We start from the raw sequence: 17,543 nt of genomic DNA on the forward strand, positions 1-17,543 counted from the left end.
AACAGGCTGGGTATATTATGTACAGTGCATCCACTAAAACCCACCACCTCCCACAGATCATTCATATCTATTGAAACAATAAATTCCAGCATGGTCTGATCATGTCAATTAAATATCAAATACAAAACAATGAAATCTCTAGTTTGTTAGCAGGTGAGGTTTGTGTGACTACAGTGTTCAATAATTACGTGCAGGGCTTAGATCTCCTTTACATGCAAAAAAAGCCATTCAAATGGTTGGGGTTCAGTAGATGGAAATACAACTTTTGACATAAAAAGGCTTGTATAACTTTGATTTAAAGTAATACTTGTGACGGACATTCATGGATACAGTAATTTGTAAGGACTATCAGCTGTAACACACTATTTACTACATACATCCCAGCCTATCAACACAAGCACTTTAAACATAACCCCATTGCCAAGTTGACCCTTTCACACCCAAAAGTAATACATATGCAACTTCTTGCAATTCCATTAAGTTATATCATAAATAGGGTTTGAGAACAGGTAAGCTCATCAGCTGGAGGGTGATATTGAAACCACATTCTGCAGTCCATTTTACAAGGAAAAGTTTGACACTTGGTAGGGAGAATTAGAATTTGGATCTTGGGAGTTAAAGGGTCAAGATGTTGCAGATAATTAAAAACTTTGTATGTTAGTGGATTACCATTGAGATTTTTGGCAGAATGAGTGATCTCTAATAAATATTTACCCTTTAAATTTTTCCCACATTGCATTTATATTCAACTCTACAATTATAATTGAAGATAATAAACAGTTAATGATTTAATTCATAGTACAGACCAGCTATACCTTGATTAAATTTACACAAGCTATATTTACCTATTTGAAACCTAACTGCGAACCTCTGCAAGGGTCTCGGTCAGGAGACAAAAAGTTAAAAAGCAGACAGTGAAAAAACAGTGATAATATTTTCCCCTTCCTGCCCCTTTTTGCTCCTTCCCACAAACTTTGATCAGTAACACTATTTTCTATATTTACTACTGGCATATTGATTTTATTGATAACAAAAATAATAATTGAAATACAAATAATAGCCTTCCTGAGTGGAACAGCACTTGTAGGTATATCATATGCTCATCAATCAGCCATCATATCCAAGTAACTTGCTGGAATCCATCCTTCCTCAACAGTTCTTTGGTGTCGTGCAAACCACCACCCTTCCTGTCCAACTCTCAACAGTTCCAGAGTGTCTCCTTCTTGGAAAGATATCTCAGTGCTTTCCACAGCATCATAGCCAGCTACAGCTACATACTTAGTCCCACTGGATGGAAGATCTTTATTGTCATTATCTGTCAAATTCTGTAAGGATTTGTTGGAAAAAAAATCATCAGCTACAAAAACCACCAGAAATAAAGCATTGCCAATATAGTGTTCATTATGCTCCATCTCTCCAACACTTTGCCACATTGTTTTGGACACTAGATTTAATTCAGAGGGCAGGCAGTTTATGTTTAAAAACTCTTGTTTTCAATTACAACAATTTCTAGTACTGGTAAATGCAATTCCATATGTTCTTCCCATTAGTCATAATACAGAGTAGTTATAAAAACTTGAGATGGTAATTGGGCAATGAAATGTAATATAATTAGACTAAGTGTATTTACCACAAACTCAGTGCTAGTATGTGCATCATAGTGACTGTCATTCTGTTCTGGTTCATTGTGGGGAGACTCATCACTGTTGTCAGAGTCAAATTCATCAGTATCAAAGCCATCATCATCATCACTGGCGTTATTCCTCTCCATAATGTTTGAATACCTAACATTGTAGAAGAACAAGTAAGAATCACTCATTACGTTTTCATTGAAGAATTGTTCACCAAGGATAGGTCACTGTGTGTAAGTAATAATTGTAATTATTTCAACCTGTTGCTGTTGTTGTTGCTAGCTGCAACAGTTGATGCAATTGAAAATGAAGATTGACTTCGTGATCTTAGCTGTGATTCTGTTGAAGTAGGCGCTGACGACAGGGCTGAGGTTGACTTCCAACGATCTAAAAAATACAAAAATCAGAGTCTTTGATGAACAAAAAGATTCAGCTACATGAAACCATCAGACATGATTGATCAGTCATTTAAGATTTATCCACATCTTTGCTATGACACACTCACCATGAATTGTTGATTGTTCTGAAAAGAAAACAAAATGACAGATAAATTATCACTGGTTAACTAGAGTAAATGGTACACTGTAAATGCTTATGACTTTTTTTAATTCAAACCCACATTATGTTTGAAAGTGTGTGTTTAATGTTTTGATTCCCTCAATATGAATGGTTGATCTGGTGGATATCATTAATAGCTTTTTGAACCAATCATTAAGTTTCCCCTGAAGCGACACTATAGGAAATCTAATATTCATCCAAGCTTTCACTGAGCTGTAACCACAGGACACTGTAATAATCAAAGAAAAGAAAAAAAATATACTTCTCCCCTGATTTTTAACTGTAAGTGTACTTCCAAAAAAAAAACCTTGTACAACACAAGGTAAATTTAAGACTAAAATAAGGATAATATTCTTAATTCTTATGGCACACCTTTTACTTGGTCAAACTGAGACTGAAGAAGGTTTCTTATTCCTTTCACCCAACGGGTTTTAATTTCCAGAGACACAGGCTGAAATATGATCAAAGAGAGGTGGCATTCAACAGTGAGCCAGAAGCAATAGCAGCTGTGATATCAGTGTTTTTCATATGACAAGTTACCATCAATGTTTTATTGGGTTTGGACTTAATAAAAGGAATATGAGCTGTACCCACAAGTTCTATAACACTCGTTCAAAATTTATCAGGACTACACCACTCTTCTTGAAAGAGTGGCCCCTCTCCCCTACCCCCTACCAGGGCAAAATGAAACACCAGCTTGGCATTGCTTGAACCTGCAAACCTCTCAATGACACTCAGAGTAACTAATCTTCAGCCTAAATTGAAGCATTTTAGCCAGCTTGCCTCTCCCATCTCTGACTGCAAGCAAGACCTTCTACTCCTCACAGAAATACTAAAAACAATTTTGTTCTGACCAGCATTATTAGAGTACATCAAGATCAAGTGCAGTGAAAGTTACTCACTTGCAAAAGAAAGACTTCTGATCTTCCATTTCGCCAAAGCTCAAACTTTTCAGGGGCATCTGGCACTGTTTCAGTGAATCCCACATCACATGTCTACAAGTGTGCAAGCAAACAAATAAAAATTCTGTACATTATGACAATGTTGTAACAATGTTTAAGTCCAAACCTATATTTCATTTCACTGTGTTTAATCATTCAATTCAATAATACACCACAAAATAATTTGTTCCATGAGGGAAATAATTCATACTTAGTAGTGACTGCTGGTGTTGGGTAATTATCAAGGACTAAATAGAATGAAAGCATGTAGCTTTTTTGAAGCAAAATTTCCACCTTGCATGGAACTTTGACAGGTCAGTCAAATATAATTTGAAGATTTCATTAAGAGAGAGACAACTCAAATCTTCATTTAATGGACCCATGTGAACTATTAAGAATTAACCAAATCATAACCTACCTTTATATCTTTCCTGTACTTGTACAGGACTGCTTCTTTACTTGTTTCTTGAACATCCTTTTTGCTAAAGATAATCAACTTTTCATACATAAATACTTGCCGTTGCCTTCCTCCTTTAAGGGGCAACACTTTCAGAGTTTTATTTGTTTCCCAAACCATAAAAGAGTCCTGAAGGAGCAACTTTCCTTGCTCAGCAAGGTTACCAGGAAATCCTCTTATGCAGCATGAGTGCATAACATCATTCACATGCCTTAACACACCTTCCATGGTGTCAAGAGCTTTCTCTAAGTCATCATATGCAGTGCTGTTTCTAAGTGTAAGTTTCATCATTTCCCTCAGCAGCAGTTGGTATTTTGTAATTCTCTGGACTGGTTTGAGGAGGTATGCACTCAATGGCAGTAGATGACCAAGTCTTTCTTGACATTCCTGTGAAAAAAAGTAAGTACTGCATCAGTCAAGAGCCTGAGTGAAGTGCACTTGAAGAGTTGAGTGGTCATAAAAAACTAAGATGGTCTTTCTCCACTTAGAAGATTCCATGGCCAAATGGTAAGTGGTAATTTGGTTTTATCAACTACATGAGCTGACAAATAAATGTGAACTGTCCAACATAGAATACTCTTTAGCTGAAGGTCCAAGGTTTAGTGCTTTGTCAAAAGCTGATTATGTTGATATCTTGGGCAAGTGCCTCTCTCCACTTAGCAGCTTAAAAGGGTTCCAGCCAACATAGACACTTGCTGAAATGGCACTGGTGGCTTGATTCATCTCATTCAATGAGAAGAACAGTGCTCCAATAACAGTTTGCACACTGAAATAGCCTTTGACAAGAATGAGCCCACAAAACCTTTCTTTGTTGTGGCATTTACAGTAGCTAATAGAGTGGAAAACAAAAGTAGCTCTTAGAACAAGATAATGCTGTCATATTGGCCACCGTTAAGAGCTTTGAAACTCTTAATGGTGGCCAATTTACGTTATCAACTCAGTTGATAATACCAAATTACCTTGCTGTACCCTCCCACTGACAAAACACCACAGTTTCTATAGAAACTAACCCCCTTAATTCAATTAAGCTCTTAGAACCTCAAGCACCTTGATCATTCTATTTTAGGCAACCTAACCATGAAACAGCCAGTCAAAGAAATTTCTTAATGCTTGACAGAATATAGGAACCCAAATAGAGATATTGATGTAAAAACTAGAAAGTTACTCAAGAAATTTTTATTATGGTTTGCATTTCGGTAAACAGAAATCTTACCTTGAAAAAAGGCAGATTAATGTAATCCAGTCGCAATGCCTCAGAACTTGGTTTGTTCTTGCAATATGCTGCATACATTTCAAATTCATTACTCTTCATGATAAATGTAGCACCCACCAAAGATGGCTGATCTTGGCAAGACTCCAACTCAAGCAAAAAGTCATTCTTGTGAAATTCATAAATCTGTTCAATATTTCCAAATATAATATTCTTTTTTCCCCGTAGATCTGCAGGAATCTTTTTTCCAGCACGTGCAAATTCCTTCAGGTATCCTTTGACAATGTGCTCTAAGTCATAGACATAATCTTTTTCTGTTTGGATCAGTTCTTTCATCACTTGTGACCGCTTCTTTGCAGCCTCTGGACTGTCAGTGCCATCTACAATATCTCTCTTTTACCAAAGAAAACAAAGGGAAATTAAAGAAATGAATGACTTGAAGACTGCAAATATTTCAGCAATTACGAACATCATTTCTTCAAGTACAATAAATTATAAGGTAAGGAACAGAAGGAAAGTTGCAAGAGCTTTGCCTGTTCTCCAGAGTGCAGAAAAGGGAGGGTTTTCTAATGAATTGGTGTAAAGAACAGTTTATCACTTTTATCAAATAAAAAATTCCAACTTTTTCTGACTAGTTTTGGGTAGGTTACTTGCATTTTACAAAAATTCAACAAAGGGAGAAAGAAGGGAATTTTTTTATTTCATGTAAGTAAACATACCTGTATACTTGGCTCAGAGAGGGACGAATGCATGCCATCTTGCACCTGAAGACTGTCTAACACAATGGACACTGGTCGCTTGGGTGATTCAGGTACATTGGACTTCTTAAGCTCAATCTTGCGCACCTGAACTATAGGCAAAGAAATCATTTAAATGTTGATAAATTGATCATTCAATGTAATAGAACTTCTAGTTTGCAAGTTGGGTAAATGTAAGTCATGCAGTATACAGAATACCAGGCTGAAAGCCTCTTGCATTACACAAATTGTGGAACTTTTTTAACACCAACCTGGACTTTTTAAATTTAGTTGTTGACTAAATCTGCGCTTAGAATCTTTTTGCTCATCAGGAATAGAAGCTTGGCTGGCAGGAAAGGCTGAGACAGGCTGCACTGGTCGCTTCACAACAAGTTTTTTCAAGCTGATAAAAACAAAAGTAACAATCAATGGTATGTATAAGTTTTAAAATAATTGCAAAAAAAGAAGAAAAAAGGATGCTAAGATTTTAAATACAGATGAAGTGGTACCACATCTGACATGCTAAGTGATCCATTAATGCCTGAGTCAATGTCTTCTTCATGACCCAAATTGCACTGCAACTTTTCCTAACCAGGATGCTAATCCATGGTTGGTAGCCTTCTAGCAATCATTAAGTTTTTTTGACATCTTGTTGATACTAATTTGTACCCCAAAATGGAAAAAGTAATGTATGTTCTCAAAGAACATCAATCAAAATTCTGAATTTCAGAAGGTCCCAGAGAAAAGGGACAAATTAATTCAATTATTGACAAGTTTGATAAATCAAGGGTTAAATCATCAGAATTAACAACAAATTCAAGCCACATGTGACCCTCCAGGCCAAGGAATCAAACCCAGGCCAGGTGGTGGAGGCACTCCTTACCACTGCACACACAAAATATAGTTACCCTGTTTCGCGTTTGGCCATCATATCATTGACTTCACTGATCCTCTTCAAGCTATCTTTGACTTTACTTATCAGTGTCTTGTTTCCAAGAGCAGTGCTCATGGGAGTCATCTTTCTGACCTTTACCATGTTCATTCCTTGTGGGCTCTTCAAGAAATTATCTATTTCTTCCAAAGCTTTCTCAGCTCCTTCTGAAGACTGAAATCTATCTATTGGCTGCAATGCCAAAAGGTCTCCACCAGTCTTACACCATTTATTGACCTGATATGGGAAAGACATTGTCAAGGCAAAATTACCAAAAGCTCCAAGTCAGTGAGTTAAAAGTTGACACCTTATTTCAGGCTGAGATTGAGGGACTGCCTTGGGCATTAAAAACTAGAGAATGGAATTCTCTGGCTTTAACTGAAAATCGTCTATCTAAATTTCAAAGCCCTAAGCTGCTTTTATTCAGGTATTTATCCATTACCTTGTTTACTCTCCTTTTACCTTACACTTAATTTTCCTAATAATTCTACATGTCCAAGTTTTATATGACAGTCTCTATGTTCATCAGATACAATTATAAGGTTTCTATTGGAAACTTTTTGGCTTAAACCAGCTCTTATTGACTCATATAACTAATATTATGAAACAACTGCAGTTACCATTTCAAGACATTCATGTATATCTATAGCTTTCTTCAAGTCATCTTCCCTCTTTAGTACGGCCTTATCAAACTTGTCACAGAGCTCTTTGATCTCATCACACTTCATCTTGATCGATTCCTTAGATTGTTCATGTGATTCTATCATTTTGAGTCCCTTGGCCACCAGGCCTTTGGCTTTATCAAGAAGCTCCTGCTAAATGTAACAAGACAAAGAACTTTTTTTTGGCTGCACAAAAAAATCATTTATTTAATAGTCAGTTTGATCTGATAAAAAAATGGCCCAGATAAAATGAACTGAATGCCATGTGGTACTAGTAATCAGACAAGTTGTGACTCATTGCTGCTCATTCAGTGTAATTATTGCAATCATTACAATCACAACAAAACTTAAAATCAATACTGAATCAATAAATTAAAAGTTGTAGTTCATTTATTAACAACCACTCACTGTGCTCTTATCTGCAAATTCTGTTAGCTCATTCAGCATTGATTGGGCATCATCTCTTGAATCACCAAGATCAGTCATTGCTGATAGGTTGCCGAGTGATGAGAGGAGTAAGCCTGTTGTCTAAAAATACAAATTTGAGACAAAACTTATGATTAGGACCTCAATACAACCCATTGTGCTGATAATTTGGTGCTATCAATTGAGTTTATAGATAAATATAAATTGGCCCCTGTTTAGAGTTTCTAAAACTGACAGTTTGAGTGGTAGCACTTTTCCTACTAATGTGACATTTGTGGTCCTCTTATCTCAACATTTGCAAGGAAAGGGGGAGAAGTGAACACAAAATTAACCAAACAAACAAACCTGGTTCATTTCTCTCTCAAAAAGACACACTTTCAATCCATACTGAATCATCGCCTTCTGTTCTTTCCAAAGTTTTTCAATATCATTTTCCATTTCCTTAAGTTTCACTAAGAATTCTTTCAATTCAGCTGCATTAGCTTTGATGTCAGGAGTATACCACTCATCAGCTCCATCTCTCTGCTTGGGATGGATACAATCCAAAAGCGTGACTCCTGCTTGATGTGCACTTTCCATGTCTTCCTTGATATCCTGCCACATTTCTTCTTGAGTTTCTATGATCTGTTCCATATCTGGTACACTTGAGGACAGCTTTGTTTTGGAAAAGACCTGCTTTAAGTCAGCAGTTCTCTCATTAAAGGAAGTCAAATTTCTTTCGAATCGTTCAATTGCCTGGAAAGAATATGCGATATTTAGTTCTTTGTTCATACCTTCTATGACAGGTTCATCAAAATACACCTTATATACTAAGCAGAGTACAAACAAGTGAGCAAATCAAGGTACTTACTGTTCTGTATTGAACCCATTGTACATGTCTGTATTGTAGGCTACCACCAAGCTCTTCAGTCAGTTGTGATTTGTCAATGTATTCCTCCAACTCAGCAGCACAATTTAGAGAAACAACCTTGTAAGCAACAATGATATAATGGTAAATGCAATAAAATATTATTACCAGTAATCTTTGATCCCTTTGGTAGTCGGGGTATGTGGGGGAAGTTTCCACTTTTTGATCTCATTTTCCTGCTCCATCTCTCATACACCTACCACAACCTCCCCTCCCCCATTCTCTTGGAAGGTAAAACCTCAAAAAGGCAAGATTGTTAAATTTAGATCATTTAAACATCTTGACGCAGAAAAGTATAAGGACGAACTGATGCAGGCTCCCTGGCATGTAGGTGAAATTTTTGATACTGCTGATGATAAGACCAGTTTTTTGGAAACATTGTTATCTAGTATTGTTGATGAGCATCTTCCGGAAAAGAAAATGAGAGTGAGGACTCAAGATGTCCCTTATATGACAAACGAATGGAAAAAAGCCATTAGGGCTAAGAGAAGAGCAGCAAAGAAATATCTGAAGGTGCAAAACAGAGAGAATTGGGAGGCTAAACGTAAAGCAAGAAACGAGGCCACTAGACTCAGGAGAAAGGCGATAAGGGAGTATTGGAAAGATCAAACTACTAAATTGAAATGTAAGCCTGGTGAGTTCTATAAAACATTTATGCCCTTCTTGAGTGAAAAGAGGAATAAGGGTACCACTAATGAGTTGAGCTTAAACATTGAAGGAGCGATAAGTCATGATCAAAGTAAGATTGCAAATCATCTATGTCACTATTTTTCTACCATTGCTGATGGTATTGGTGACACAGAAGGCATTACTGACTCTTCTTTTGTGACTCATTCAAGTGTTCGGAATATCACAGAGAATATGATAGGCCATCAAGACTTCCAGTTTCGGAATCTGGAGATACTTGAGGTGGAGACCGCACTGGAAAGTATTAACCCCAGAAAGAGTACTGGTTGGGATGGTGTCCCCCCCAAAGCATTTAAGCTGGGTGCTAGAGAACTATCAGGGCCTCTGACAGCATTATACAATTCATGTATAACATTGGGTGAGTGGCCTGCGGTGTGGAAGAAAGGAGAGTGGACACCAGTATTTAAGAAAGAGGACCCCCATGAGAAAAAGAACTATAGGCCCATAACTGTACAAGTTACTATAAATAAGATTTTTGAACAGTTACTTAGTAAACAGCTTAATTATAGTTTCAATGATAAATTATGTGATAAACTGACAGCCTACAGGAAAAATCATAGCTGCGAAACAGCTCTACTGGCTATGACAGAGAATTGGAAGATATCTTTAGATGAACATAAAGTGGTAGGTGTTCTTTCTACGGACATGAGTAAAGCCTTTGATTCCCTCTACTATCCACTCACACTTGCTAAATTAAAGGCTTATGGTATTCGGGGGAACAGTCTAAAATTGTTGGACTCCTACTTCACTGATCGGTACAATAGGGTGAAGTTGGGATCCACAGTGAGTGAGTGGGAGAGGGGGTCAAGGGGATGTCCACAGGGCTCCGCATTTGGACCATTGATATGGAACATGTTCCAAAATGATCTGACATACAGTGTAAATTCTAATTCTAATATCAATATGTATGCAGACGACCACCAGTTCCATGCTGCAGGCAGTAATGTTACTGAGGTGCATGATAAGTTAATAGCAAGTGCCGAATTAGCCTCCAGATGGTATAGATCGAATTTCTTAAAAGGGAACTATGACAAGTATCAGACAATGACACTTGGGAATAAAAATAATGATATGGATAGTATTATAATTGATGACAATGAAGTTAAATCTACCAAGTGTTTAAAACTTCTTGGGGTATATATAGACAATAGGCTTCAATTTGATGAACACATTGCTAACATTTGTAAGAGGAGTAGCCAGCGTGTTGGAGTCCTGATGAGGCTCAGGAATATGATACCAACAGACACCAAGCTGAAGTTGTTTAAGGCAGCCATTCTTCCGTATTTAACATACAGCCATCTTGTCTGGCATTTTTGTAGGGCGAGTGATACTAGAAAATTGGAACGTATTCAAGAAAGGGCACTTAGGGCAGTTTACTGTGATAAGGGGAGTAGTTATGATAAATTATTAGACATGGCTAACCTAAGTACACTGCAGAACAGAAGACTACAGGACATAGCCATTCTTATGTATAAGGTAAAGAACAATTTATCTCCTAATTACATATGTAGCCTTTTTCAAATTCCACAACTTAGGTACACACTGCGTAATAATGATTTTGGTATACCTAGATTTAATACTGTCACTTTTGGAAAACATTCGCTTAGATATATGGGACCCAAAATATGGGCAATTGTACCAAGAAATGTAAGAGAACTGACATCCATATCATCTTTTAAATGTAACATACGTAGAATAGACCTTGTTTCTAAATTGACTGATAGTAAATGTGAAAACTGCCTTTTATGTAAGACTTAGGTTAGATTTTAAATTGTACATATATATTGTTTTATTTTTAAATTTCTCAAATTTTTAGGTAGTATTTAGTGTCCCCAGTTAGTGGTTGTATAACTGCTATTTTAGATTTGACACATAAATAAAGGTTGTTGTTGTTGTTGTTGTTGTTGTTGGATCCCACTCATGCCCCCCTCCTGTTTCAAACTATTTTGGGACGATAAAAAAAATCACCTGCGACTTAAGTTAAGTGTGTTTGTTCATTAGGCATCAAAGATTGCAAAAAATATTTTGCAAGCTATACCCAGTTTGTTAATTATTAATAGAAATCAGTCAGTTTTCAGTGATTCGTGAACCATCAACTAATATTTTTTTGGTCTCATTAGCCCTCTTTGATCTCACCTTTGTTTTTGAGTCACGAAGTGAACCATCTGCTACAAAACTGGGTTTGGAATACTTCTGGAAGAATCCTTGTGGTTTTAATACATACACTACATTAATACTGGCTTTAGATGGAAAACATTTCTGAAAACAAAACCAAAAAAAAATTAAAAACAAACAGAAAAATAGAATAAACAAATCAGATGTTCATCAGTTTATTTGTCACTGTAGTATACACAACAAATTTACACAAGCTCATGATGACAAGCATTTGTGGTATATCAACAATTAGTATGTGAATAGGATATTCAAATAATAAATCAACATTCCACTCAATATCTATTTAATCTGTTTATTCTGACTCATACTCTGACTTGGGTTTGACTTAAATGAAAACAGCCTAATTTGAATGAAGGAAACTAAACAAAACAAAACAAAACAAAATGAAATACTTCTCACAAGATTTGTAAGCCTGAGGGAAAATGTGATCTGCAAAAAGCAAAACTTTACTCCCTCGTGAGCACACAGTCCAGACCATAACATGCATATCTAACCTAGGGTACTCATACACAGTGAGGATTTACTGGTTAGTTGAATGTTACCTCACTGTAAACACTTGACAAATAACAAGTCCTCATTTGACTCTGACTTTCACTAACTTTCATTCAGGTTGTTGAAATATTGAGACATCAGAATCATCATCAGAGCTACTCTTGCCCAGATACTCAGGGAACCAGATCATTTCGCAATTATACTCAATAATTACCAATTTTCTGCAAACAATCGAGGAAGGAAACATTTTCATTGCTAACCTGCAATTTTTGAAGACAAGATTTAACAGCTCCCCATTTGTCTTTCCTCCTGTCCAGGACCAAAATGAATCCCTTCTGCACCAACTCATCACTGAAATGTTTCAAACATCAAAATCCATTTTTATAAATCAAATTTGATCATGTTCAAAAAGTTATGGAGCGAAAATTGATGTATCCTATTTCGTTAACAACGCAAGTTCGTACCTGGCCAGTTCAACAAGATACTTCAAAATTCTTTCTGTATCTCGATCACTCAGGTTTCCAAACTTGGGATTTTCGGGTATAGTCACAAAAAGACAGCCATTTTTAGCTTGTGCACCTGTAAATAATAGTACGTGCAATCTGAGGCCAAACAAAACAGCTCTGTAAGCCATCAAACTGTCAAAGCAGCAAAAGCACAACACCCAAGGGATTTAAAGTTTTTAATTTTCCTCACCTTTATACAATAACACCCAATAGAAACTGATGATAAAACAAAGCTATCACCTTGCTAGAGAATGTTAAGCAAGTGCAGCTGGTACTTAACCTACATATAAGATGAAGTGTGGAGAACAGAAGGAAAAACTGCGAATCAAAGATCTTGAGTATCACTACAAAAAATTCGGCGATTTACTCTCACCTGTCAAGAAGGCATACTTTTCTTGCAATAAACCAGCTATTTCGATGGCTTTAATCTTTGGTTCTTCATAATTTTTAACTGTTATTTGGGAGAACAATGTAAAAATATGTTTAAGATTAAATTAAAATGAACAAATCTCGTAGAGTACAAAAAATTGATCAAACGCTCTTGATTGCATGTTATCAACTCCGCGCTGAGTTGTGAACGATCAGAAAATGCGGCGAGTGAACATGATTAAATATTGTTTCACGCACATATAAAATAATAAAAATAAAAAGTTTCCAGGCATATGTGTTCAAAACATTGATACTCTATACACATTCAACGGCATCGAAGCTGAGCGATTTCAGAGCGGCTCGCCGTAGTTATGGTAAGGTTTCCTACTTTTTTTTTATTTCTAAAAAAGAAATAATCACGCCGTCTATATAAAATCTTAACCCTTACCGAACAAAGTAAATCTGTTCGATTTTTTAGACATTCTTGACTACCAGTGGATGTTCAATTCTGACCACAAGCCACACCGCCAACCAAACTCAATAAACATGGCGGAACGCGATTCGATAGCAGAATAATTATTCCTTGTAGGTACCGAGCATGATACCCGAGGAAACCTGATAGTTCTAACAAATCAGCTGGTTGAAAATTAGAAAGGCAAACTTTTTCGAGGAAAAGGCAAACCATTCCACGAAACCATAATAGGGATCCAAGACTAACTCCACAGTACTGAGGTGGAATAAATTCCCAAGTCCAGCTGAGTTGAATTCAGAAATCGTGGATCATGTTTCTAGCCCATTCTAAACGTAACCAATCAACGGGGAATCTTTCCCTTTGTTTACACTAAACGAGGAAAATTTAACGAGTGAGGGTGAACTCGCGGGAAAAATTACCTCTAAAATAGCATATATAAATAAAACTGAAACTGAACGCTGGAAATTCCTGTATGTCGTTATATTAAAATTAAAGAAGTAAAATTTGCTTCGTAAACGCGTTCCTTCTCTGCCGCAAGAACGACAACAAAACAAATCGTTCGTCGACCCGTTTCAGGACGTGCGTGACCACAATTCCACACGTAAACGCAAAGCGTTAAAAAAGACAATTTTTTTGGCCCCGTCTTCTTCTCAAGAACTTATGTCTTACAAAAACTTTTCCCTGAAGTGTCTTACAAAATTTGGATGATAATTTGTGGCTTTTTTATTATATTACCATTGTGATACACATCTCAGAAAAATGCCACTAACACTTAATGCAAGTTTGCTATATTTGCAGTAAATTCGATTCAACCCCCTATCTACCAGCAATTATAAACAAGTAATTTCTCCTTCTAATCCCAATTTGTTTCTTGCTTATGAAAATAGACAAGCTTGTCAGCAAAAGGGTGTTCTCCAAATAAAACACACAATTCTTGTGTCTAATTAAGGTGGAAATTTATAGCAATCAGTAGGGAGAACTCGTGACTGGATCTTACGAGTTTAAGGGTTAAAATGACAGTAAACGACAATCATATTTTTTTTTGACAGTTGGTTCTATATTGATGCTATTGGAAATTTTCCCAAAAATTTATTTCATTCTGATCACCTGTCTTTTTTTCAACACACTTTTGAAATCATTAAAAGAAAAAAGCTACGTGTTGTCGCAGTCACGTTGCTGATAAGACAAAAACAATTAAAATAAAGCCAATGTGAAACACAGAAGACCACAGGGACTCTAGGGAATCACATTGAACCTATAAGCAAAAGTCTGCATGTGCCACAAGTCCAAAAGGACTCCATACATCAAATAAACATTACTTTGCAGCAACTTTAGAACAATTTTACTGTTTCAATGTCGCATGGTACAAACACTCACAACTCCATGACAGTAATTAAGTTCAACTTCATTTAATTTATATCCTGCTTTCTTAAACCAAATGGTTAGAAGCCTTCCTAATAAACTCATTATAGAAGACATTATTTAAGATACAGTAAAGAATTTGATCACAAATTCAACGTTTGTTTTTGTTAGTATAAATACATTACCTCAGTATTAAATCCCAAAGCAACTTCAAAAACATCTTATTTAATACAGCTCTTTGTTGTTTGTCAAAAAAGCTGATCAATAACTCAAATTTCTTTTCTTGCCAAAAATTTAATTAAGATTCTGTATTGCAGTTCTTCTCATTTTCCAAGTTCAATATAATTTGTATGCATTTCAAAATCTCTTCTTAATTGACTTCAGCCCACTATCTGATCCTAATTGTGTGCTTAGTATCAAAATTTATCAATAAAGGGACTCAAAATGTTATCTGTATTATGCTATCTACACCACATTGGTGCCCTAATCAAATATTGATCAAACTTGGCACATTTCTAGTGAAAAATAATCAAGTGATAACAGTAAAGACTCCCAGCCAGATCTGCCCCTAATCCTGCCCAGTCAAATAAAAATGTTTATAAAACATCCAAGGGTCTAGACAAAGATTTAATTAAATTGGATTAACTAAAACAAACTAACACACAGCAGGACAAATGGATACCAACTCTGCAGGTCATTTTAAAAGCAATCAACAGTTTTTAGCAAATAGATCAAGCCTGTAAAAATGTAAAAAATGTGTGAATCCCACAAATGTAATTTGCTACTGCACTTAATACACAATAAAGTCTACTAATAATAAGAGTCTTAAAACACTCCCTTTATACTAGCAGATTATTTATAAAATGAAATTTAACAAGACATCTCTACCATAAGGCCTCACAAGGACTCTTTTTTAATCACTGTGGGAAATAATTTAGCATGTCCTCACAAAAGCCTGGAAAAAATAGAGTTGGTTTGTCAAAGATGGGTTTGAGACTGTTAGCCAAATTCAATTTCCACTTTAGACCTGATCACTCCAAATCTTAGAGGCTCCAAAAAGTAGAAAATATATTACACTAATAATACTCATTAAATGTTTGCTCCACCAGCTCAAGTAATCTTGGAGGGTCCTGACGACAGGCGAATGTTTCCGTTGCTATTTATTTTGCACAGATACAATAAAGTGTTCTGTATGAAATCACTTGTAAAAAAAATATAATTATTTTGTGTGACTGATTTAAGATTTAGGTCTTCATTTAAACATTATTTCATACATTTACATGACAAGCAATAACAAATAATAATTATCTAAGGTTCCCGTGGCTTTTGGCGATATGAAAAATTGTCATTTAGAATTTGCCTCTTTCTTTAAGCCTGTTAAATGTTCACGTCAGAAATGATAAATTGCTTTTATATAATCATTATGCTCTCTATCTTGGTAAATTCGAGGTATCCAATTCATACAAGCCACACTACATGAACCTAAATTCTATTTTGAGCTATGAAACTACCAAAGTGACAGCTCGGTTATATTTAAAATGCTCTATCTTTGACGAATGGGAAATATTCCAAAAATATGAAAGCGCGTCATAAATTTTTAATTACCCCCCGATACTATACATTTGAATGATCATACCCTATTTTCTAGCCTCTACAAATTCCCGATCGTAAAATTTTTAATTCGTATCATTTCGCCTCTTTGAATGAGATTTTAGCCTATATTAGCGAAGTTGAACAAGGAATACGAAAAAAGCGAGTCGAGAATATTTAAATTCTAAATGCCTCCCGATTTACACTTCAAATTAAACGGACGGTCTGCGGAATAAAAAACCACCAAGATCAAAGTTTTTTTGACCGGCGTAATGGTTAAAACACAAAGGATATTGTGACTCTGAATATTCTTTGTCAAGCTTGTTTGAGTCTAGAGTGTAATATAAATTATATATGTGAATAAATTAAACTCTGTTTATCAAGAGATTATTTAATACTTCAAGGCTTCAACGCAAGTGAAATTGCTGTGTATCACACTATTTCCTTGTTATTTATGAAAATTAAAAAAAAGAAAGTAGGCCTCTTAGTCCTTCTGAATTACAACACTTCTACACGGAAATGGACAACGTTACGTTTACCGCTGAAGATAGCCCATAAATAAATTATTCTTGTTTCATGTCGATTCATGAAAAACAAAAATAAACATTTTGGCACTTTCTCGATATACCTCTTTTCCCTTACACCAAATGCTTGTTGTCAAGAATTACAGAACACAACAATACCTGCCTGAAAGAAACGGCGATTCTACCTTTCTTCTATCAATATTTTATTCTGAAATATATTAAGAATTCACTTAGTCATGACCTAAAATTTGCACTTGGAGGATTTTTCATTTCATTAAACTTTAACACAAAAATGAAGAGAAGCTGTGAGACTTACCGACATCAGGATGAAGTGCTGTTACTGCGGAATAATATTCTGTGTCTTGTGCCATAACGACGTGAACGGGAAATGAATGAAACCTCTCGATGCGTCAAATATTAGAAAGCGAAGTCGCATCGATAAGGATTCGTCGATATCATCCCGACATCTATTAGGTAGCTTAAAATTATTTATAGTCGCCTAGATCGTGGTCTATTCTAAAAATCACATGTGGTTTTTCAGAAAAATTCAATGGTCCGTAACAGTTTGACAAATGCGTCACGATTTTAGAATCTATCATTCTTTTGTGAGAGTAAGACGACCACCCAATGACCCGGAACACTGTTGCTGCTCCTTTGAAAAAGCAAACAACTCACTTTGGCGCGCGCGCGGTTTTAGACTGGGGAGAGTATCAGCAAGGGTTCACAAATAGACACCGGAAATGGACACTCGAAAGGGGTAACTCCTACAAAGGATGTTTGTTCTGTAAACACACAAATAAGCAAGAATATTTCTAGGGATTTTTTTAACTTGCTTTTGAAGGTATAATGTCTATAGGTCGAAGACAAGTCCTGGCGGGATAAACGTGATCTAACAGTAATCCATTC

General features: G+C 35.9%; 1 protein-coding gene across 3 annotated transcripts; it reads right to left on the reverse strand.

Moving 5' to 3' along the window:
- Nucleotides 1–28: 28 nt before the first annotated feature.
- On the reverse strand, nucleotides 29–17,280 carry LOC131783718 (guanine nucleotide exchange factor DBS). 3 transcript variants are annotated; one of them, XM_059101501.2, is made up of 20 exons: nucleotides 16,954–17,280; nucleotides 12,694–12,771; nucleotides 12,279–12,393; nucleotides 12,075–12,165; nucleotides 11,284–11,406; nucleotides 8,404–8,520; nucleotides 7,899–8,288; nucleotides 7,536–7,655; nucleotides 7,086–7,277; nucleotides 6,443–6,702; nucleotides 5,807–5,937; nucleotides 5,517–5,647; nucleotides 4,801–5,190; nucleotides 3,549–3,974; nucleotides 3,092–3,184; nucleotides 2,562–2,640; nucleotides 2,137–2,154; nucleotides 1,892–2,018; nucleotides 1,631–1,784; nucleotides 29–1,325 (listed from the first exon to the last, which is right to left on the reverse strand). In XM_059101501.2, the coding sequence occupies exons 1-20, from the start codon at nucleotides 17,006–17,008 to the stop codon at nucleotides 1,104–1,106; spliced, it is 3,312 nt and encodes a 1,103-aa protein (XP_058957484.2). In that variant the 5' UTR covers nucleotides 17,009–17,280; the 3' UTR covers nucleotides 29–1,103. The 3 variants fall into 3 exon arrangements, with proteins under 3 accessions (XP_058957484.2, XP_058956806.2, XP_058958172.2); XM_059100823.2 differs by having other exon boundaries at nucleotides 7,086–7,280; XM_059102189.2 differs by lacking the exon at nucleotides 16,954–17,280 and adding an exon at nucleotides 13,138–13,469 and having other exon boundaries at nucleotides 7,086–7,280.
- Between the last annotated feature and the right edge of the window lie 263 nt (nucleotides 17,281–17,543).

Source organism: Pocillopora verrucosa, chromosome 6 (genome assembly GCF_036669915.1).
Source record: "Pocillopora verrucosa isolate sample1 chromosome 6, ASM3666991v2, whole genome shotgun sequence".
NCBI lineage: Eukaryota > Metazoa > Cnidaria > Anthozoa > Scleractinia > Pocilloporidae > Pocillopora > Pocillopora verrucosa.

What these genes read in the sequence shown, in the direction of transcription:
- LOC131783718 (XM_059100823.2), bottom strand. Translation starts at nt 17,008, where the DNA reads ATGGCACAAGACACAGAATATTATTCCGCAGTAACAGCACTTCATCCT. An exon ending in ACTAAATTTAAAAAGTCCAG is followed by an intron (nt 5,648 to 5,806) that starts GTTGGTGTTAAA and finishes CTTTGCCTATAG; the next exon opens with TTCAGGTGCGCAAGATTGAG. An exon ending in TTAATCTGCCTTTTTTCAAG is followed by an intron (nt 3,975 to 4,800) that starts GTAAGATTTCTG and finishes TTTTTTTCACAG; the next exon opens with GAATGTCAAGAAAGACTTGG.